Source organism: Diachasma alloeum, unplaced genomic scaffold, assembly GCF_001412515.2.
Source record: "Diachasma alloeum isolate Michigan unplaced genomic scaffold, Dall2.0 Dall_scaffold_00513, whole genome shotgun sequence".
Classification (NCBI taxonomy): domain Eukaryota; kingdom Metazoa; phylum Arthropoda; class Insecta; order Hymenoptera; family Braconidae; genus Diachasma; species Diachasma alloeum.
In genome coordinates this window covers 485,117-509,410 of record NW_021680645.1, presented here as the reverse complement: position 1 = coordinate 509,410, position 24,294 = coordinate 485,117, and the positions used below count along the sequence as shown (strand labels likewise).

At 36.3% G+C, this 24,294-nt stretch overlaps 2 protein-coding genes across 2 annotated transcripts; one reads left to right on the top strand and one right to left on the bottom strand.

The window, feature by feature from the left end:
• Positions 1-9,430: 9,430 nt before the first annotated feature.
• Positions 9,431-13,763, top strand: LOC107042744 (putative tRNA pseudouridine synthase Pus10). The gene is made up of 3 exons (XM_015263920.1): positions 9,431-9,709; positions 10,955-11,056; positions 11,774-13,763. Exons 1-3 carry the CDS (start codon positions 9,569-9,571, stop codon positions 13,037-13,039), a joined length of 1,509 nt encoding a protein of 502 aa, XP_015119406.1. The 5' UTR covers positions 9,431-9,568; the 3' UTR covers positions 13,040-13,763.
• A 1,016-nt stretch (positions 13,764-14,779) lies between these two features.
• On the bottom strand, positions 14,780-23,246 carry LOC107042742 (syndetin). The gene is made up of 5 exons (XM_015263919.1): positions 22,962-23,246; positions 20,970-21,546; positions 17,867-19,727; positions 16,097-16,286; positions 14,780-15,459 (listed from the first exon to the last, which is right to left on the bottom strand). The coding sequence occupies exons 1-5, from the start codon at positions 23,049-23,051 to the stop codon at positions 15,349-15,351; spliced, it is 2,829 nt and encodes a 942-aa protein (XP_015119405.1). The 5' UTR covers positions 23,052-23,246; the 3' UTR covers positions 14,780-15,348.
• Between the last annotated feature and the right edge of the window lie 1,048 nt (positions 23,247-24,294).

Genomic DNA, 24,294 nt, shown 5'->3' with positions numbered 1-24,294 from the left:
GTTCGGAACGGTAGTGGGGATAAAGTGGTTGTTTTTGTGCATGAAGTGTATAAAGTTCAAGGTCGTGCGTAAAGTGAATTTCGAGTGAATTTCATGAGTAAAGCTTCGCTTTACGCACGAGAATTTACTTCACGCACGACCTCTGAACTTTACGCACACTAGACAGTTTCGAGAAGTCAACTTTTCAGGCAGGTATCACAAAAATTTAAAAGATATAACCGTCGCTTACGCTCAATCGCTTTGAGTTCAAAGGGAAGCAATATGTTCTTTTCCTTCTGTCAAACTATTCTTGTCTTTTAAGAAATATTATCTCATTTCGAAAAATGACATCACCTTTTCATTCAGTAACTTCCTCCTTAGCCCGAACAGCACCGACTTCTTGCCTAAAACCTACCATAAATTGATCAAATATATGTATGCGATGTTTTTTGCTCAAGAAATAATTTTTGTGATATGATGTTGATTTTTCTCTTAGTGTAATACTAACTTCAGAGGAGATATTCAGATGAGAAAAGAAACGAATGCATACCTGACGGAATGCATTCAAAAGGGAAAAATAGACATTCATAACAATATGAATATCAATATTTCAGTGGAATTTTATCACGAATGAGTTTCTCCAATTCAGCACAGACGAAAAAATTTAATAGAAAAACCTATCGAATTCGTTAGAAAAAGTCAATAGAATTCAATTTTTCTATACAACTTATTCTATTGAGATATTTTCTATAGAATTTCCTCGGCTCAAAGTTTTTTCGTTTGATTTTCTTGATGAGAAGAAAATAAAAATAGAATGAAAAAAAATTAGAAAATTTGCAGTCGAGCAAATTCTATAGAAAATATATGAAAAGAATAAGTTATACAGAAAAATCGAATTCTGTTGACTTTTTCTATCAAATATTTTCTACTGAACATGTCACTAGAATCAGCCAAAAACTAATAGAAAGTTTGATAGAAATTCAATAGTTTTTCTATTAAATTTTTTCGTGCGTGAGTTTCTTTGAAATAATTGAATTCTCCAAATAAACGAGGAAAAATTCTAAAATTACATCCAGCATTTTGCAAATGTGATTACTCCTTTCACCATGAAACGAGTTCATCCCCTTCGTATGATGCTCTGAGCACTGTTGGTGTACGGCTGAGTTGGTTGGGAAAATGCCGTGGTGTTTCAGGAATGGTTATAGAAAGTGTGCGGTGGGACGATCCATCAAAACTGCATGTCAGTAGCCATTAGCACGCTCCCACTGCGCCACCATATAATGCTATTTTTTTTAATCCGCGACAACCCCATGGTATTACTCTGAATAGCGGACCATTTCTACTCTAGTCGCGTATGGCGGTATGGCAGTTCCGTTCCACCTAACCCTTGACTGGTTGGGGTTTTGCTGATGGAGGTAGATGAGAGGAGCTATGCAAAGCTAAGCAGCAATGAGCGGGGTTATTAAATGGATGGGTGACCACACATGGTGAACGCGCAGAGTATTTAGAAAGTGATGGTATTTTTTTATAACTATCAATTATTATCTCTTTCAATGAGAGGTATTGTCTCTGTGGAAGCAAAAGAGGGGTATGAAAATGGCAAGCTACATGGAAATTGAACAAAACGGGAAGATTCGTATTTAAATTGGGAAAGCTCGAAGAATATTCAGTGAATGTGAAGGCGCTGGAATACTACGTGGTGAGAGTGAGGAGATGCATAGAGGCGGTGGAAGCTGTGGAGGCACCTGGAGTGCCAGGGATCTGGACCAGTGTCCTGCCTCCATGACGATCAACCCACCCAATATAAAAAATTTGTCTCTTTGCGAAGGAAGTGGAAAAACTCTCATCGGACAACTATAGGACTTTCAGTTCGGAAAAAGTGTCGCAATTATCAATGTGTGTGATTATTGTTATTACTGCCACTGTGAGATCTATTGTATGTTGTCAACAAAATATACCAAAGAAGAAATTCATGTACTTGAGGAATAAATTATTATTATTATTATTATTATTATTATTATCTCTCAATATTTATTGCAATGTTAGAAAAAAATGAAATTTGATGAACAGTTGATTACCAATTTTCAATACATGCGATTTAGGGAAAAAAAATCATGAAATTTCAGGTTTCACTGAAAATTCAGTAAAATTTTAAGGGGCATAAAGACGAGAATTCGTTACTTTATTTGAATTTCCAATCTAGTAAGAATATTCAGTGTCAAATTCCATTGAATTTCCAGTGAAATTGAAACTTCATGTTTGTTTTCTCCCTAAATCGTATTCAGTATCACTAGCCTGAAAATTCAAGAATATATTTAGCAGAATTTTCTGATTTTCTATTCATTTTCGGGGAAAAATGGAACGGATATTGACAGTTCTGTTTGATTTTTCCACGAAATTCTGAATTTTCAATTACAAGATTTCTTGAAATTTCAGTGGATTTGGAACTCGATAACAATTTCCGGAATTTGGCACGGACAATTCAGATAAAAAAATTTAAGAGTGTGTATTGAATTGAAAATGATTTTTGATATGTCGGAAACATCACATCGCATAATTAAAATTTTATGGAAGAGTAATCTCTGAAAGGTCGCATGTTACAAAAAACCGAATGGAAGTTGCGCAGCTGACCACTGCGCTTAGAGGATTACGACGCCCACAGTCATGTAGACGCGGACTGAGAGAAAAAATACTTTTGGCAAAAATAATTTCATTAATACAAGAAAATATTCTCTTGTCAATTTCTAGAATCGTGAAATCTCCTGGTAAATAATTTTGTGCTCACACTAAGAGAAAGAAGTCTTTCCACAGGATGAGATTCTCTTGTCCCGAGAAAATTTTCAAGTGTTAGCATAAGTCTTCCCATAAGTTCATATAGTTGGCGTTATATCTAAAATTTAATAGATTGTGAGGAATTCGTGTTTTGATTGTACGACGAACACGTTCATTATCGCGAATCAAATGTATAGAAAATTGGTAGTGGCCCATTTCTTCGCAATGAGAATGCATTTGCATTTTTTGCACACCCAAAGATAAATGTACTTCTCACCAGTATTGACCGGTACTTGGGGGAAGTTCACTTGTGAGAAGTTCGAAAAATACTTGTCCCAAGTAATTTTTGTAACCTTGAGGGAAGTACCACCTTCGCCGATCAAGTAGAAATAGTACTAGGAGGAAGTAGCTTCACTACTGTCTGTTAGTACTTTTAGTACTTTTTACAAATACCAAAGTTACTGGTAAAGTAATTTTTGATCTTCTCTCAAGTACTTTTATGGCTCTTTATTACTTCATTGAGACAAGCGAATATTATTGATGGATAAAATGAGCTTTCTTGCGCATTTTTGTAAATAGATGTATTTAGGAGATATTTTGTACGACAAAATCAGTAGATTGTGATTTTTATGGGTGCTCCCCAAACTGAATTGATTTCCAATTCGGAGAATCATGATTCACGTTCTTAATCTTGTAATTCACGTTATTCTGACCATAATTTACGATCTCAGGAAATCGTAAATTCCGTTTTTGAAAACGTGAATTACCATTTCAAAAACATATTTTACCTTCAGATTTTTTTGTGTGTTCACTTGTGCTCCAACATTTGAATCTTCATTTGTAATCTTGAATGAATTGCTGAAAAAAATTATGATTGCTGAATTTGAGTACTATTGCTACTTATATTGAGTTATGTTGGTACTTTTGAAAATAACCAGTCAGGTACTCAGTGCAAGTACTTTTTTCACTTGTCCCGAGTAACAAAAGTACTTGTGACAAGTACCGAGGTACTTCTCACCAGGACCCAGGTACGTGACGTATGATGCTTGCATCTAGTTCTTTTGTGACTTCGAGGAAGTACAAAATTTGCCTGTTCCCCAAAAACCCCGTGGTACTGGACAGAAGTACTTTTTCTACTGATCAGAAGTAATTTTTGTTAAGTGTATTCGTATTCGACATATGAATTTCTCAGACGTGTGACCCCGTAAGTGACCCCGTTACAATTTGATTATCGTCCCGATTCCATCCCTCCAATGACCGAAATATGGATTACACGTACGTTATGTTGAGAAACAGCAGCATGAGCAGAAAACGGCAGCAGCCAGCCGTCGTGGACCAACCGACGATCCATCACCGAGGTGTCAGCCACCCCTCCTCGTCCAGAAACAACTATCTATGACATTCTTCTCGATGCCACTGCTCATACTTTCTGTTCTCCTTTTTCGCGTTCCCTCGTGCAACCCATTCCGGGTCTTATCCACGCATAGCATTCACTGCGGATGCATCCACAGTATACGTGTACATGGGCGTATCTTGAAGCAGGAAGGAATTTCTTTTCCCTCTTTTGTGTTGAATAATCCAGTGAGGTCTTATTTGGAAAGTTGAAAAATTGAGTGATTGGAAAAATTTATGAATTTTGGGGCATTCATTTATTGGGGCATTCATTTATAGTTAACCAACCGATTCATTTGAGTATTGTTGCAAGGTCTATTTGTTAATTAGAATACGTAGCTCATTTGAAAGAAGCGTCAGCTCTGAAAAAGACTTCTTTTTTACAATCAAGTGAAAATTTCACTGCAGCAACTCATGATTCGTTAAATATTAATAAATGGTGTATTTTTCTCAACGTCTGTCTGTCAACTAAATCATTTGTTGACTATCAAGAAATATTCATTTGTTCATATTCAACTCTACCATTCGTGAATGCTTACCAAATATAGTTAACAATAAATTGATCGGTCTATCAGTGATAATTTATTGCTAGAGAGGTACTATATTTATAAACGTGGAATAATAAATGACTCCACATTATTCCAACGTGTTACAAAATGTAATTGAAACCGGACGGATTGTGGACAAACATAACAACTAAACACCAGTAGCTAGACTCACCTAAAATCAATCATTCTGAGTACGCGTTTCGTGTCACTCCATCTATGTTGCGATATCAATCGATATGGATTAATCCATAAAATAGTCAATATCAATTCTCCAACTGTTTAGTACTGATAAATAAGCAAATATAACATTGATGAGGAGAATCGCCAGTGCCGCTGCAAAGTCAAGTATACACGTTTGAGATGTGTGCACGGAGAGAAATGTTCAGTAAAAATTACGGAACTCACAGTTCGCTCACAGATTACAGAATCGACTCAGAAAATTTAAGTGACGGTATCGTAATTTTTCACAGGAGATTCAGGTAAAAATTACGGAACGCGCTGGAAAAATTCCGTGACACTTCGGTAAAATTTCCTACAGTCACATTTCGCTTCGGAATTATGGAAAAGGTACGTAATTTTTATTGATTATTTTTCCAACCCAAATATCGGGCAATATAATTGGCCCATTCGACATCACGTGGTACAAACTACAGGGTTTTCAACTGGTCATTTTTTGATAATTTTCTCTGGTAGTTGCTATATAAAAAACAAAACATCATGCAGTCGAATTAACCCCTCGTCAAACTGACAGATTGAATTCAATTGTGGTAATTCGAGGATTTTTATTCGAAATGAGTGTTAATTATACAATTTTCGTTTCTCAATTGTGAGTTTCGTCTCATGGTCCAATTATATTGTCCGACATTTGGATTGGAAAAATAATCCCCCGAATACCACACGAGCTTCAAAATTAATCGGGCATTTTTCTCAAGGTTCCCCGCATACAAACGAACCCATCGGAAAATACCCGATAATTTTGAAGCTCTTGTGGTATTACAAGTGAATATTTCTCTCCGTGTGTAATTTCGTTTAGGTGTGTTCCTTTCGTAAAAGTGTGTACAGTCGAGCACTAAAGTTCGTAAAGAATACATAGAATGCAAGTCCAGGTTGTTCACGAACCTTAGCGCTCGACACTAGTGAGTTGAAACTACACACCAATATATATTATAAAATATACTCGCCAAAACTGTGTATATTTGAGCTACTCGTTACAATGCGCGTTCCAAAACTACACACCAGAATGTATGAACGTGAAATATGTGATGGCTATTCGGGACCACATGTTTTACACGTTTAAATTTCCTAACGCACTTGACGGTTTACGCACGAAGCCTGGTTACACGCTCATAAATTACACCTTTGGTAATGTATAAGGGCACTTGGGAAAATTTCGTCGAATGTGATTGGACTTGAATTTTTTCATCACTGAGAACTTGAACAAATTTCTAGTTTTGGATTCACCTGAAGCTTACGAAATAAAACATGTCAGTGATTTCTATTCAATCGTTTGATGATTATCTCTCCAGCGACTGTGCCCTAACGATTCTACAAATCTGTCTGCAGTGTTTGATAGCAGGATGCTAAAAATCCTAATGAAAAGAAAGAAAGAGCATTACTGCGTGGCGGATAACCAGGGAATCGTCGGAAAGAATTCTGATCTCATTAGTTGTGACCGAGAAGAATGACAAAAATATAGATTAATCGTAAAAAAATTATGTAGATAGTGAATTTAAAGAATAAATAAAATAATTTATGATACACACTAGAAACGTGTAATTTTTACACGCATATGGCGCGTAACAACTACACACTTTATGTGAGTTGCATATACAGACACTTTAAAACATGTAAAAATTGTCTATACGATTTTACACATTTAAAACGCGTTAAATTCACACAATTGACTTTGCAGTGTGAAAATCGTCTGCTATACTGTTTTACAAAATAGGTGTGCTCGAAAAAAATATTTTAAAAAATAATAAAATATCTTTTTGTTATTATTTACATAAAATCTAAACACGAGGGTGATTTGTAAAGCCATTGAAAAGCCGGATAAATTGACAAAAGCCTTTCTGATTTAGACTGTAAGTTCGGCATAGTCCGTGTATAAGGGTCTGTTGACAACGCACCGCCAGTTGTCAAGATATACGGGGAGTGGAAAAACCGTTCTAGATGGGGCTACGTACAATTCTATTTGTTGGATTATTGTGTAGCGCGCTGCGAAATCAAGTCTGACGAAGATCGATCGACAAACGTTTCAGGCGTCAACACATATACGCGCACAATATGGGAAGGGAAAAAAGCCCACTCTCTTTCAGTATTATTGTCCTTCTTCAGCATCGCATGGTACTCGAAAGAGCCCGAAGAATTCTATTAAGATGTCTCTAGGAGGAAATGAGAAAAAAAATGGAAGTTTTCTAACAGAATGTTCTATCAACTTTTGTATAATTATATTTATTTTTCGAAGAAATGTGCCAGTCTTACTTGGAATGGTTCTATGACAATTGAAATGGTTCTGCACTCGTACCTCTACGATGTACTATTCTCGAGACGTTGACATTCGTTCAAGTAGTTGACAGTTGGAGTATGGACATGAATGAAGATCTAGAAATCTATAATCGATTGGATCTATTACAGATTTCTAGAAATTTCAGCAATCTAGAAGGAAGAATTTTAAGAAATACAACATAAGCATAATCTCATCAAAATGCACCCCAAAAAAAGTTCTGATTCAAGTCGACGCGAAGAAAAAACTTCTTATTTTTCCACTTATTATTTTCTTTTCCTTTCAAAAGTCGAATAAAAAACAAGTGGGATATGGCCCTTGTATCGTATATAGTATAGTTATTTTTACTAATAATACTAATGCTTTCGAATGGTTATTTTGCACATCATTTCCATCTATCATGTATAATTCATTATTCATTTAATTTTATTAAATTGAATAAGATTTCCTTTTACGTACTTTCGTCAAATTTTCAATTTAGTTGAATGTTATCTGGATCATTATTCCCATTATCTCTTTTCTCCTAGACAACCGATTGTTTTTTTACAGTTCTATCTCTCCCCTCAGTCCTTCGATAAAATGTTAATAGAAAAATTTTATTTATGCGTACTTGAATGAATTTAAAACATCACATTGGAAGAACCCATCAAAAAGCTCACTTTCAGGAAAGTTCATAAAAAATTCAAAATTCTCAACAATCATCATAAAAATCAAATCAACCAATCTATCGTAATCATCTTTCAATTACGACTTAGTGGCATTAAAACGAGCATTTTAAGATATAATTGCATTCACTTAAAGTATCAAATTCAAAAATATCTTCGAAATTCAGAGTTTTTAAAAATACAAAATTTTTGAAGATTTTCGAAAAAATCAAAATAACGATTATTGCAAGGGAAAAATCGAAATAATATCTCAAAAATCATTTCTTGAGGGAAAAACATCAAATACATATTTAATCAATTTATGGTAGGTTTCGGACAAGAAATCGGTGCTCCTCGGGCTAAGGAGGAAGTTACTGAATGAAAAGGTGATGTCTTTTTTCGGAACGAGATAATATTCCTTAAAAGACAAGAATAGTTTGACAGAAGGAAGAGAAGATATTGCTTCGCTTCGAACTCAAAGCGATTGAGCGTAAGAGACGATTATATATTTTTTTTGGAGGTTTTCCTCTCCATACGCGGAGAGAAATATTCAATAAAAATTACGTATCTTTTCCGTAATTCCGGAGTGAAATGTGGTTATAGGAAATTTTACGGAACTGTCGCGGAATTTTTCCGGAGCGTTCCGTGATTTTTATCTGAATCTCCTGTGAAAAATTACGATACCGTTACTTAAATTTTCTGAGTCGATTTCGTAATCGGTGAGTGAATTGTGAGTTCCGTAATTTTTACTGAACATTTCGCTCCGTGTAATCTCTCTATTCATTCAATATGATAATCTCTGATTCATGATTTACTGAATCGAGGCTTTTAATGTTTTTAGTCATTTTCTCATCTTCTGACACGAAAAATCCGATTTCTTGTGGCACGAAATCTGACATTGTCTGACACATTATCCGGAATTCTTATCCCAAGGAATTTATCCTCAAGAGATGAGACATTTGGCGCAAGAAATTAATTTTGTGATATTATGACGATATTTCTCTCAGTGTAGGGTTCTCTATGAAATGTTTTTACCTTCTAAAAATTATTCGTCTATTAATGATGACAGAAATTTCCACATTATTACTTTTAATTAAGAAACTGTGCGTCATTTCAACGAAATATTGGAGAATTAGGAAGAGATTATTTCTAGGGGAGGGTAGGGCAAAACGGACCACTGACAGAAAATTGGTAATTTTTTTTTTCTTTCCTTCAAATCAGGAACACTGAATCTGTTGAATTAAAAGTGAGTTTCTTGGATCGTAACCGTCACAGGGGTTTTATAGATAACGAGTGTCGTTGAACCGCAATTTGATCAGATTTGCTAATTACCTCAAATCACAAATGACTTTGAATTATTGTTTTCGCTTCCATTCGGAAGCAAACACAAATGACCAATTTTCTGTCAACGGTTCATTTTGCCCGCCTGGTCCGTTTTGCCCTACCCCCCCCCCTTCTTCTTATTTGAATTCTCAATTCACGAAGGTGAAGTGAAAAATTCATTACTAGCTCCATCTTTCAGAAATGCACCCGAAGGATTTCTGGTGTTATCCTGTTATCGACCGAAAAAGGGAACATAACCTCAATTTTCATTTTTTGTGTCAATAGAACAAATTTTGAATATTCCTCGTAATGTTCCACACGTGTTTATCTCACTAACAAACATCGTCCATAAATTTTTATGAATGTGATTTCTGGAAATTCGTTGACAAATTTAATTCGTGAAAATGGATTCGTTGACTCACGAAACCGAAATTAAGATCTTTAAGTATTTATTGGAGATTGGGTGCTGCATAAATTGCTGCTTACGACTAATTTCTGTTCACAATCCTGAGTATTATGAGAATCCAATTGAAACTTCCCAAAAGGTTAAATAATCCTATTTAAATAACAATCTCTTAGGGGGGATGTCATCGAACGTAAAACGTCAATTTTTGTTTCCGAATGGAAGCATTAGTCGTTCAAATTTAAGTTTTGGATTTTTTGTGTTATATCGACGCATTATGATCCGAAAATGCAATTTTTAGAGCATGTCCGTACGTATGTGTGTGGTAAAGTTTTTCTTCAATTGTTCGCTAACGAATGGATGGAACTGAATCTTTTTTTTCCTTCAACCATCCGTGTTCAAATGTAGATGTTGTTGAGCCCTATCGATCGCCGTTAATTACATGATTAAAATTAATTAAAGTTAAATACATCGATTTATTTTTTCGATTTTTAAATTTTTTCGAAAATCGGTTGTCCCACAATAACAAAAAAAAAATGTTCTGAATTGATTGAATGAAGGCCTGAAAAAATTATTTGGATGTCCCTTTGACTGAGGTCGAAAATGAAGGCGATAGCAATAATCGTTATTTTGATTTATTCGGAAATTTCCCAAAATTTCGTATTTTTCGAAAATCAGAATTTCGAAGATATCTTCGAATATCATGCTTCAAATGAACTCAATCATAGCTTAGAATGTTTGTATTAATGCCATTAAGTTGAAGTTGAAAGATGATGATGATAGCTGTATAGCTATATTGGTTGATTTGATTTTTATGATAATTGTTGAAAATTTTGAATTTTTCATAAATTTTCCTGAAAGTGAGCTTTCTGATGGTTTCTTCAAATGTGATGTTTCAAATTCATTCAACTATGTGCAAATCAAATTTTTCTACTAACATTTTATCGAAGGGCTGAGAGGAGAGATAGAACTGTAAAAAAGACAATCAGTTGAAATTAGCAGTTTCCGGCTGCATTCAATTATTTCTTAATTTAATTATTCTTTGTTCTGTTATTTTCAACTCAAATAATTTTTTCCTGCTAATTAAAACATTCTTGAAGGTATGGAAGCCATCATACTCCCTTTTAGGTGATTCTTTTATTTTAGATTCTACCACGAAACTTGAATTTCCCTTAACCGTCTAGCAATTGGCCTGTTCACCCTATCCATTTGAAGTAAAAAAAACTCGTATTAACATCACAAATCGTGTATAAAAACAACGAAAATGCGATGACTGCTTGCTCTGACAGTTATTACCCCCAAAAATATTATCAAATTTTCATTTTGGCAGAAAGAAAATCTGAATTCCTCCACAGCTTCACTAATTCTTCTTCTTGTTGTTTTCCAGTTGAAATACATCGAGGAATCCTTCGAAATATCTGAAGAATCTCCGTGTATTGCTTGCCTTGGAATACTCCAAGAGAATGTCAAACACCAAGTGTTAGAACAGGTAAAAAATCGAGTATACCTAATTACTTCTCAATCGTGAACATTGGCAATAAAATTACACCAGGAAAATTTCACGCGATTCATACCAACCTCATTCAAATTCTATTCTCGAAATAACTATATTCTTCCAGAGATTCTCTCCTTATGAATAAATAATGTAAATTGTTCAAAAGCGTTTCAAAAAGAAAAACAACTTCACTACTGATATGTGTTGATGGATTTAGATAAAAGGCATTGAAACGAATATTTTGAAAACAGAAAAATTGAAATCGCTTCATTAGCTTTGAAGATATTTGCGGAAAGCGATTTAAAAACAAGTTGCTAAACAACTAATAATTAATAGTATTCAAAATATAAATAATAATTTATAGTATTAATATTATTAATAGTATTTAATAGTATTTTAATAGCATAGTATTAGTTAACTTTGTCGCTATAATCTGACAAAATTTCAGATTTTTTGGAATTACTTTAGCCACTTGATTACTCATTTTTATGAAAATTGACCACTGAGAAGGTGGCGATGGACGTGTTTACATGGAGACATGGTCACCAAACTTCGTATTTTTCCGTTTCACACCATTCTACGTAATTTCCAATCGAAATTAGAGAAAGTAAAAATTGTATGATTACAATGCTTCCCCTGGGAAGAAAAAAACAAAATTCTTCGGTATCCTTGGATAAGTTCTTTACAACACCTCAATTTTCTCAATTTCAGGTAACCAAAGTGATCACTTCGGAGGCCAACGACTCCCCCACCTTCACGTGTGCCCTCTCAGTCCCGATGTCCCTCACCCTCCGTGAGAAGTCCCTCGACATATCAATCCGTCAAAACCTTGACCTTCCCCCGAACGATCTCGCCCACTTATTTCTCAAGATCGAGTCCATCAAAGACGTCTGGAAGATCCAGATGCTCCCAAGGATCGAGGCCGCAATCTCCAAGAGATCCATCTCTGGTCCCACTCCCTCTCCTTTCCTCATCGACATCTCTTTGATCCACGATCGCGACGAGAGTGACTACGAGTACCTCCTGAAAAAATGCGATCCAAATTTCCACGAACGACGGAATCGAAACGTCAAGTACAGCAGAAATAACATCGAGAAGGTCCTCTCAACGATTGACAAGGAGAAATTTGCTGAATTCTTCGCGATTCCCCCAGGAAAACCGATGGGACCGATAGTACTGGACAAGATATCCTGCTCTCATGCTGGTGTATTTATTGGCGGGAGGTACAACAAATTATCGAGAGAATTGAGTCAGACCCCCTGGTTCATAAATGGAGAGAAGAAAATGGAATCTTCTGTTCAGGAACTTCTCTGTGGACCTCTGATCGAGGCCACGAGAGCTGATTCTTTGAAATTCTTGTCGTCAGGTAGGGAAGATGTTGATGTGAGGACAATCAACTCTGGGAGACCTTTTGCCGTCGAATTGATCAACCCTAGGAGGACAATAATCGCTGATGACGAGATGAAAACGATTTCCGAGAGGATCAATTCGTCTACAGAACTAGTTCAAGTGACTTCTAATCTAAAATTTTTGGATGCAGGACATTTGAAAACACTCAAGGACGGGGAGAACAAGAAATCTAAATTTTATAGGGCTCTTTGTACAGTGAAGGATGAATCCAAAAAGGGTATGATGGATTTGGGGAAGTTAGAGGGGATGAGAAATGTGAAGATTATTCAGAAGACACCCGTCAGGGTTCTGCATCGACGACCATTGGCTGCACGTGTGAAGATGCTGTACAGGATGCGTGGAAGGCGGTTGACGAAGAAGGAGACTGAAGAGTTGAGAAAAAATACTCCGGATGATCTGTTGGATAATCTTTTTGTTCTGGATATTAAGACACAGGCAGGAACTTATGTGAAGGAGTTTGTTCATGGGGACTTTGGGAGGACTAAACCGAGTCTCTGTGATCTACTGGGCGAAGAGGTGGACATTGTGGCACTGGATGTCACAGGGATCAACCTGCATTGGCCGTAAAATGAAATTAATTGTTTCTTGTGCTTTTGGTTGAATAAATACAATTTTCATTTCCAATTGAGGAGTTTATTATTTAAGTAGGTTTTAGAATCTTTAGAGACAATTCACGGTGCCATTAAATCAATCCCAGAAGGGCAATCACCTCTGGGGACGAGGTAAAGAAGATTTCAGGGGGAAGCAATTCGTTTACAGAACTTTAAGTATTTTTTCCTCTGAAATTGTTGAATGCAGGATATTTGAAAACACTCAAGAACGGGGAGAACTAGAAATCTAAATTTTATAGGGCTCTTTGTACAGTGAAGGATGAATCCAAAAAGGGGATGATGGATTTGGAGAAATTAGAGGGGATGAGAAATGTGAAGATTATTCAGAAGACACCCGTCAGGGTTCTGCATCGACCACCATTGGCTGCACGTGTGAGGATGTGTACAGGATGCGTGGAAGGTGATTGATGAAGAAGGAGACTGAAGAGTTGAGAAAAAATACTCCAGATAATCTGTTGGATAATCTTTTTGTTCTGGATATTAAGACACAGGCAGGAACTTATGTGAAGGAGTTTGTTCATGGGGACTTTGGGAGGACTAAACCGAGTCTCTGTGATCTACTGGGCGAAGAGGTGGACATTGTGGCACTGGATGTCACAGGGATCAACCTGCATTGGCCGTAAAATGAAATTAATTGTTTCTTGTGCTTTTGGTTGAATAAATACAATTTTCATTTCCAATTGAGGAGTTTATTATTTAAGTAGGTTTTAGAATCTTTAGAGACAATTCACGGTGCCATTAAATCAATCCCAGAAGGGGAATCACGTTTGGTGATGAGGTGAAAAAGATTTCAAGGGGAATCAATTCAGTAGCGAAGTGGTATAATGATTTAAGTCGACTTATCTCTCAGCTGAGTTTTCGAGGAATACCTCCGAATCTAAGGGAGATAGCGAATTTTTCGTGAATATCTTGTGTGAAACGTAGCTATATATCTATCAGTTGAACGGTCGGTCCTACCAACAATCCTTGAGCACCATCGGTAGCCTTTGGTTGAACGGTCAAACGATCGCGAAAACCTCAAAATTCAGTACATCATCAGCGTTTATAGAGTCAACGTGTCGTATCGTTCAAAGTACATCACCGACACATCACGTGGAAGTACATCACCTTCTCAAATTCAGTGAATTATCAGAGACAATTGTCAAGGACAATTAACAATTATTTAACAATTCAATACATCAACCGCGGTAATTATAATTTGAGACGCTCAACAACCAAGTTCAAACCAAAGTGTAAATTTTACAGTTAACGAAGTGGTTCCATTCCACTAAAATGTAGTGAAATTTTATAATCCAGTGCTTTAATTAATTTCCGGCCTATCCCGAAACATCACCTCCCACATCCACCCTAAAATTAGATCCTCATCTCAAACATATCTTTTTTGCAGCTCTCAATTTGTTCTACAGAAAAGGTTCCAACAAAAAATTGGCTATCGGCCTTAGATTACGAGATATTCATTGAAAACTGACGAATAGTCAAAATCAACTTAAACCATTTACCACTTCGCTACTGAATTCGTTTACAGAACTTTAAGTGTCTTTTAATCTGAAATTTTTGGATGCAGGACGTTTGAGGATACTCAAGGACGGGAAAACAAGAAATCTAAATTTTATACGGCTCTTTGTACACATGAGTAATGTGAAAGTGGTTCAGAAGACACCTGTCAGCCATAGACTGAAATAACTTGATCCCTCAATTTTTGGTTAATTAAATACAATTTTTATTTACATTTCACGAGTTCGTTATTTAAATAGTGTTAAAAATCTTTTGAAATTAAAATTTGACTTTATTCTAGATTGGTTGAATGTTCTTAGTACGTGGAGAGCATTTTTCGATAGAACACTCATGGAAATGTCTTGATAGAATTGATAATTCCATGGATAAGTGATTTGTAGGAATTTTTTAAATCCAGGAGATAAAGTCAAAAGAAATTGTTTGTTGAGAATTTAATTGTCTACAAAAAAGATCTTTTGATATTCGCTCCTAAAAGCACTTGTTTCCCAGGTGAATCAATATTTAACAAAATCATTTTTCACTTCCCTACTAAATCATTCTCGATGCTGTTAAAGCATATTCTCTTTTGCGCTGATGCAATACTTGTTTAAAAATATAAAATGATGAGATTCGATTGTAGATCTTTCAATCTTTTGATCACTCGAATAGAGAGCGAATTCTAAATGATTCATTTAGTTCTCTAATTCATCTTAAAGAACAATTTTCGATTTGTTTGGATTATTGTAGAGTGACGAGACATTGGAGCGTTCGTTACCTATTTGGTCGTTGTTCTTCGACGATAGAGATAAGTCTCTGGCGTGATTTTTTGTTGTTCTGACAGGCGCAGGAGATGAGACCTATTAGATGTTTCACCGAGTATTCCTGAAAGATAATTCAACCATTGCAATCATACAAATTACAAATCTATTTTTGCTTCCGATTGGAAGCATTGCAATCCTTCAATTTTCACATTTTCTAATTTTGATTGGAAATGATGTAGAATGGTCTGAAAACTAAAAATACGAAGTTTGGCGACCATGTGTGTATGTGACCAGGTCCATCGCCACCTTCCCAGTGGACAATTTTTAGAAAATTGAGTAATTAAGTGGCAAAAATAATTCCAAAAAATCGTTAATTTTGTCAGATTATAGGTCTTAATGAGGACTAATTCTATGCAAAATTTCAGCCCGATCGATCTAAAGAAAAGTCACTCTTAAAAAGTCATACAATAAAAATTTATGTTCTTTTTCATCTTATATGATGTAAAATTAGATGAAATTACGATGAAACTGGAATCGGCGTGGAAAAAGAATATGGGGACCATTTTTCCGAGGAACAATTTTCCAAGAACGATTTTCCAGAAAACATTTATTCTAGAACCATTGCTGCAAATTCATTCGGAAGCTTATTACCAATGGATTGGTAGAGAGAGAAAGGAAAACACTAATAACGCATAAAACAACGGTCACATGGTTTCATTCAGAGAATTTATTCGTAAAAAGTAATGTTGGTTGAATACCTTGTGTTCCTTCACCCACTCCTCGAGTATATTCTCCGCTATGTAATACGCCTTGATGTAGGTTTCCACGTACTCACTGTGTGGCATTGGTCTCACGGACGTTAGTATCTCGAAGTTGGATTTCAATTGAGTGTAGTCGAGTTGCATGAGCCCACGGCCTCCATTCGAACACTTTTTAGCATTCGAGAATCTATAAAATCAAATAATAATGCACATTAAATAATGCAAGTTATCATCGTGACTATAAAAATTCATGATATTCAACATCTCATGCACTAGATAATTATTGAAACTTTAATAAATCAAAGAACTCACAATTTCTTGGATTTCAATATTTCATATTTTTATAAGTGTTTTTCAAGTGTGAAAATGTAAGCTTTTGCGAAGTCCAACGATTTTCGTATCATTTCTCTACTAAAAAATGGGCGAAATATTTTCGGTCAGCAATCTATTTCGCCAAGCTTATGCTAGACTTAGGAATATTTCAAGTTTATCTTAGTTTCTGAATAAAAAATACTTATTTATATATAAAATGTACAAAATGATAATACATTATATACATGTATAATAATACATTTTATTATTATTATTAATAACATTATCATGATTTTATACATTGTATAATATATATTTATTTATTGATATTATATATAAATAAGTATGTTTTATGCCTAAGCTAAGATAAACTTGAAATATTTTTAAGTCTAGCATATGCTTGGCGAAATAGATTGCTGACCAAAAATGTTTCACCTGTTTTTTAATAGAGGACTTCTTAATTTAAAGAATATTTCATACCAGTCGTCAGTTGTCAGAAAACTAAACCACTTATGGCTTTGCGAATATTCAATCAATTTAGTAATTCAGTAGCGAAGCGGTAAACAGGTTTAAGTCGACTTAGCTCTTCGCTGAGTTTTCGAGGAATGTCTCTGAATCTAATAGAAATAGCGAAATTGTCATTATGACCTTGTTTGGTGAATGACTAGATTTTGGGTGGATGTGGGATGAAAATGTGGAGGGAGATGTTGGGAAAATTACTGCTGAGCCGGATTTAAAATATCACACTTTATTTTGTGGGATCGAACCACTTTGTCAAAACTTATGTGCACTCTTTGGTAATTTAATTGTTGAATGTCGAATTATACTGGTAATTGTCTTTCACTGTTAATTAGTTGAGTCATTGAATTTAGACTGAATTTAATCAACAGAGGTGATGTACTGAACAAAACGGTGATCTTACAAAGACCGGTGATGTACTTGATTACTAGTGAGCTAGATGAGGTTCAAGAAGCTACTGTACTCGGTGAGGTGCGATATAAAACTTGTACAGGTGATTTGCCCGAGATAGATTTGTACGGTGAGAGGCTAAGCCTAAACTGATTCGCGCGTGTTTCGGTGACTTATGACTGATGACCCGAAGAGTCCCGGAGATTTTCGAAGTAGGCCGATAGTCGACCAGAATGTTCTGGAATTTTAGTTGCGTTTCAAACAGACCTTTTTTGTAGCTCTCAAATCACTCTACAAAAAAGGTTATAACAAAAACTGTACTATCTTCCTTAGGTTCCGAAATATTCATTAAAAACTGACCAATAGTCTAAATCACCTTAAATCGGTTTACCGCTTGGCTTACTGAATTGGTAAATTATTGTCATCTCATTTTTCGTTCATTTTATATTATGAAGATGGAGAAAACAATCGAGATAACGTTCGAAAGAAAATCCGTCTGGGCCTTGAATCTTCAAAAATTCAAAAAAATCCCAAATCCCCACTCACCCCTCCACAAGCGTATGCGTCACGAGATGCCCCACATTTTCCCAGATGGCAGCTTTGACTTCTTCGACCAGTGGCAGTATTCCTCCCACCTCCTCCAGCCTCCTCTTCATCTCCAGCACCTCCTTTAGAATCTTATCCACATACGCACTGTGCTGGGACATGACGTCCCTCACCTCCCAGTTGACCTTGCCCATCAGATTCAGCACCCCAGCCACATCAAAGGCCCTCGACACCACAGCCATGTACACCGGCTTCCTCAGATCCACCGCAGAAGCTATCGTCTGCCCATAGAACTGATTGAGAAACCCCCTCTCCTCCTTTTCCTTGATCAACCTCTCCAGATAGCTCTTGAGACTCTCGTACTGGGCCCCCAGGAACACAATCGACTCCACCGCGACGATCCTCTCAGCCAGCCCAAACAACCTCTCCCCCCTGGACAGATCGACTGTCATCGACAGCATCGGCTGCTGAATCTTCAAACTCCTTTTCCCCTTCCCTCCCTCCTCCTCCCCCTCACCCTCCGCCAAAATCAAATTCTCACGAATTCTAGCTAGAGTCAGCTTCAATATTGGACTGTAGAGAGAGTCACTCGCGATTTCCAAGTCTGAAGTAAAAAAATTATGAATAGCGTAGAAATAAAGTTCGAAGAACTGAATCATGCTCTGAGTGACAGTCACCGCAATCGACCTGAGTAGCCTCGACATCTGGAGGTACCTTCCACAGACCCTCAAGACACTCAGGGTCGTGTTGGTGACCATCGGTCCAGTGACCCCCCTCTTCCTTTTCCTTCTCTTGGACCCCTCCTCGATGACTTCGGTCTCTTCCTCAGAGGACACCTCAGAATAATCCCCACCTGAAATATCAAGACTCATGTTGTTGGCGAGAATGTCCTCATCCATGGTCTCATCCATGCCAACATCGAATGGAGAGACATCGGTCTCCAAATATCTCTGGATCCACCCGAAGACTGAATTGTCATGATCACTGGAGCCGTCCGGGCTCCTGCAGTTGATCAGCGCTGGTCTGAGGCTCTTGAACTCTTGCAGCTGAGTCGCCACGAACGTCGACTTGACTGGACACAGCTCCCAGCCGTCATGCTCGAGAAAGATCCTCAGTTCGTCGAGCCTGCAGACGTGGTAATGGGAGAAGTACAAGGAGCACTGGTTTCTCATCGTCTTCTGGAGATTTTCAGTTTTCGAGCCGCAGAGCTCTTCACCGACTTCCATCAGGCGATTGATGATGCCGAGGACCTGGACGAACTGCTCGAACTTGAGGGAGGTCAGGTCTGTGGCTGTGAGGAATGTGCAGATTTTTATTTCTACGTCGTGCCATATCCTCGTCATTCCGTTTTCCAATTTTTGTTTGATGTACTGATTGCTGAAGGTCTCCTCGAGGTTCTTCGAGGGGTCTGGAGCCTCCGGGGATGAGGGATTGGACTTGTGCCAGGAGAGGACCTGGTGGTACGAGCAGACGATCCGCCAGAGGGACTTGCTTAGGTCGATGAGGCAGTTGATCTGGGAGTCTCGTGGGATCGACTGGCAGATTTGTTTGTACTGACGCTTTATGTCGCCCCCAGCGTACGAGTGGACTGCGGAGAAGGCTGTGTTATGGATGGCGGCTGTGAAGTGCATGTGCAGTTGGTCGATCGCTGTCTGGGTCTTCCCGAGGAGTTTGTAGGCTTCCTGGACTGAAGTGTAGGTTTTCGTGTCGAATTGGAGGCATATCCGGGAGAGCGTGTGGTCGAGGGTCTCTTCGGTTTGCTCGAGGGTGTCTTGGAGCTTTCCGTGGAGGGCTGCCACGCAGTGGAAGTGCTTGTAGGTTTGGGCGGCTGACTGGCACTCGAGGAGGAGAGATATTGCACCTGTTGAAGAGAGAATGTTGACGATTACGTTTAAAGAATAAGATGTGACGACAATTTTTGGTTTTTAAGGGGAGACTACTATGAGTTTTAAAAGTCACAGGGTATTGGAATGAGATTTCTCATACATTGAAGGTCGATTATATATGTTTAAAAACGAATAATTATTGCAAAAAATAATTGTTTATTGTTTGTTTATCCGGAAACGCTTGAAATGTTGAAAATAGTCCAGGGCCTCCAATTTTTGAGCTAGCGAGGTTTTCTTTTTCAAAATTTTTGAAAAAATGTGTGCAATAACAATTACGAATTAGTTTTTTGAAATCCAAATCCTATATAGGAGTAGGAGTTGAATTTCCATAAATTATTAAGCTATCGATTAGTTAATTTCACTTTTCAATTTTAATTATTGAAGTAATCGTCAATTTAAATAGTCAAATTTTGAATTATTCATCAATCAGTAATTGAGTTAGAAAAATTGACGATTATTTGAATAATCAGAAATCGCTTATAAGAAATTTAGTATAATCTACTTAACAGAAAATTTATAGTTACATTTTTAAAAATATTTAATTGATCATCAATTGGAAATTTTGATTATCAATTATTTTACGATTTTTTAATTTCAATTAGTAGGGGAGAGGGGGGAAAATGAAACAGTCAAGAACGACTGTTTGGCGCAATTCAAGTAAAAAAAATTGTTTTATCAACTTTTTTTTATTCTTGGGAGTACTGATGATTTTCCATTCAGTAGAGATATGATTTTCCACTCATAAGTTTTGACGAGCGATGATTTTGTAAATGGATTACTTGAAAAGAAAATGAAACAGCAAAATCCAAAGTGCAGAGCAAGGCCCAGGGGGAGACCCAGAGGGAGCAAAAGAAAAATGTGATGCTGAATTTCAATCGAATAATCCATTGACAAAATTTTCGCCCATCAAAACTTCTCAATGATTTCCCATTCTACTGAATGAAACATTATTATTCTCATCAGTACTCCCGAGAATAAAAAAAAGTTGACAAAAAAAATTGAAAAAAATTTTTTTTTTGATTGAATTACGTCAGTCATTTTTTTTACTGTTTCATTTTGCCCCACTCTCCCGTATATTTAAACCTTAATCAATGTAAGTCGGAAATTCGTTTAATATTGAAGAATCGTCTAATATTAGGTTATTAAAATGAAAAAATTGAAATATGGTTTAATATTTAGTTGATCAACTTCACCCTCTTCCAAGTATTTAAAATCACCTGGATAATTCTCCTCTTTCAGCAGCTCCTGCAGACGATCTTCTGTCTTCTGCAACGTCTTGATAGTATTCAAGCTGTTCAAAAGCTGCTGAACCGTCTGACGCTTTCTGTAATTCGCCAAAATGCCCAGGCTTGCAGTGGTGAACTGCTTCTTTGCCAGATTGAGATCAAACCTCCCCATCCTACATATCTCGAGGACATCTCGGAGCTGCTCCAGGAGCTTCAGAATCTCCTGAAACTCGTCATTACAGGCACTCTGCTGCTGCAAGATCAACTGCAGTACCTTCTTGGACACCACTTGCTGCTGCTGCTTCAGCCTCTTGTAGTGCCTCTCGATGTCCTTGCAGTTCAATTGATCCGGTAGTTTCTTCAATTCGTGTCTGCACGAGTCGAAGGTACCGTCTGTTTCGTAATACGATGATTCGATCGACTCCAGGATGTCCTGGTCTGGGACTGCTTCACCCTCCGTTGACTGACTAGCCTCTGACTTAACGTCATCCTGAAGATCATGACGATAGGAGTCGACTGGGTTCAGTAATTCTGGGTTCAGTCCCATCGATGGAATCTTTGGCTGATTCTGAAATGAATTACATAATAATAATATAATATAATTTTTCATCACCGATTTGAATTCTTTGCTATTTTTTTAGATATTCTATGAAAATGTGAGGATGGGAATTGAATTTATGAGTATTAGTTCATTATTGAAAAAAATATATCAATTTTAAAATTTTCCCTACAGTGAGAAAAACAAAGTTTTTTGGGAAGTACATATTTACTGATATAAAAAAACTCGGGGCTTAAAAATTTTCAAGAGCAAAATATCTTGCGCTGAGAAAAAAAACTTTCGCCAAGAAATTCTGTACTCGTCCTAAAGACGAGGATAATTTTTTGATGACAGGAAAGCGATTTCTCATACCAAGTAAAACTGAATTAATTCATTTAATAGTTTTTTAGCCTCAATTCTAGAATATTTTGATGCAAAAACTACTTGAATTGATTTGAGAACTCGTTTTCTTGATACGAACCAATTGCCCTCATCTATCGGTCAAATATTTTCTTTGCGTAAGTTTTTTTTTCTTAGTGTGAGATAATGTGCGCTTGGTAATTTTCAAGCCATGAATTCCTTGATACAAGTAAATACGTACATCTAAAAAAACTCTTGTCTTCTCAGTGTAGACATTGAAAAATAAAAAAATCAGTTTCCGTGTCGATCTCGTTTCTCTTTTTTTCACTCCCTTCCGTCAGAATGAGATAACAGAAAGAAAATACATTGATGCCCCTTCATTTTAAAAAAAAATCGTAATCCCCCTTCATTTTCTAAGAAGACAAAAACAATTTGAAAAATTTCGAAAAGACATGGAAGAATAAATTTTTTCATTTTATTGATACTGATTGACGGTGATCGATTTCGCTTTGCAATTTCCTTCTTCGGTTCCATTGAAATGAGATCAAAGGAATGTAAAATGTTCATATTCGTTCACATTTTCAGATCATTGGTACTAATTAATTTAAAGAAAAATAAAGAAATGAAAAATTTTAGGTATGATTATCGAAAATTGTTTGTCGATTTATATTCTCACATGATTTATGGGGATTTCCTCTTCATTCAATGTTGCAACTTGTGAATTAAGGTACATAAATATATATAATAATAAGAACGAATAAAATTAAATTAATCTAATTGTGAAGACGGAAATGGAAAGAAAATAAAATGAAATAACATAGTATAAATTGATCTAGTGCGCTACTTTAATTCATAAAAGCAAAATTTTCAAGTTCACTCCTACCTCCTTAAATCGTCAATATCTCATAAACAAATAACCCCTTTGAATATTTTAGTCATTTTCAAGCCCAGAAAAAAAACTTGAAAAAAAACTTGTCAGCCGTTTGCAAGTTATTGACGATTTAAAATAGTTCACATTTCCTGAATATGGAAAAGGAGATTTGACCATGTGAGTTTATTTGTTGATATATTCTTGGGAGCTTCACCTGTTTATTTATGAGGCCCAAAAATTTGAATTTCAGGTCCTCCATCATGATGGAGTTTTTGACTGACAGTCCGAGTTTATTGCGATCCATTATCGATCATCTAACCTTTGATACGAGTTTTAATTATATAAATGCGATATATTTTCACGGGATATATCGAGGCACTTGTAAATCTGTCATCGCTGATACGTCAATCGCAGGCCGTTTGACACATATTTTGTTGGATTTTTAACGCCTCGTTGGGTGGAAAGGAATGTTGTGGGAGTCGGTGACGTTTTGAGTGGTTTTGAGGTTGTGTGAGGACTTTAGTAATAAGATCGTATCGCGATGCTCCATGTAGATGGGGCAAGAATCAATTTCTGCCGATATATTACCATCATTAGATGCAGTTGGTTAATTTCAAATTACAAGAATTTTTTTTCACCCTAGAAGAATAATTTTACTGGCAAAAACATTTTTTCCGAAATAAGAATAATAAAAACAAGTCGACATATCGATTTTTGCACAAGCTAGAGTGATTACAAAGTTTTTTATGAAAAAATAGAAAAACGGGAATATCTCGAAAACTTTGTATGAAAATTTATGGCCCATAAATGGTCGATAAATAATAAATTTTTAAATTAAAAAATGAAACATTGAAAAAAAAATGAAAGAGGCGAAATTAAAAAAAAAAATTTGGACAGAACAAATCCGAGTCCCAGTCTAATTTTTTAATGTTTTTAAAATTGGAGGATGTGCAAATTGGACGATAACAATGCTTCCATTCGAAAGCAACAATAAAACGCCACACATTTGAATAGATTTATAATTTCTATATTTATTTTTCTTTTTGAAGCGATCGATTAAAGCAAAATAATTCAGAATCCATGACTTAGATAAAACAACAATTTTTCTGTGGAGGGGCATTTATATTATACTTAGTCAAACAATCACAAACAATAATAATTCATAGATTAACTAATTAACTAATAGAGTCCATTTATGTCTATTCCATGTCTATTCAAACACTTATAAAGTCTCTCTAGAAATAGGTATTCCTGTAAACAGTGAAAATGTACTGATTCTATCCCATCCAGACGAAATTAATTTTCAGCACATTAATGAACAGGGTTGAGCATATTTCGCAGAAGAGGGTTTTCGACATGACACAGTCAAATATTGGTAATTTCCCTGTGCAGCATCAAAAATGTAAAAATGTTCAAAAGGCCCGGATGGGGGTTCCAGCACTCCCCTTACCGCTCCTCCGCAATTTCCAATCTAGATATGGCGGATAATGGTAGATGAATACCTGCACTTGTTGTTATTTATTCCACACAGGAAAGAATGAATAAAC

Excerpts from the sequence above, each read along its gene's own strand:
- LOC107042742 (XM_015263919.1), bottom strand. The coding sequence starts at position 23,051 with ATGGATCGCAATAAACTCGGACTGTCAGTCAAAAACTCCATCATGATG. Across the intron at positions 19,728-20,969 it reads GAAAGAGGAGAATTATCCAG|GTGCAATATCTCTCCTCCTC; the intron begins GTGATTTTAAAT and ends TCTCTTCAACAG. Across the intron at positions 15,460-16,096 it reads AGTGGGTGAAGGAACACAAG|GAATACTCGGTGAAACATCT; the intron begins GTATTCAACCAA and ends ATTATCTTTCAG.
- LOC107042744 (XM_015263920.1), top strand. The coding sequence starts at position 9,569 with ATGGATTCGTTGACTCACGAAACCGAAATTAAGATCTTTAAGTATTTA. Across the intron at positions 9,710-10,954 it reads CAATTGAAACTTCCCAAAAG|TTGAAATACATCGAGGAATC; the intron begins GTTAAATAATCC and ends GTTGTTTTCCAG. Across the intron at positions 11,057-11,773 it reads AACACCAAGTGTTAGAACAG|GTAACCAAAGTGATCACTTC; the intron begins GTAAAAAATCGA and ends TCTCAATTTCAG.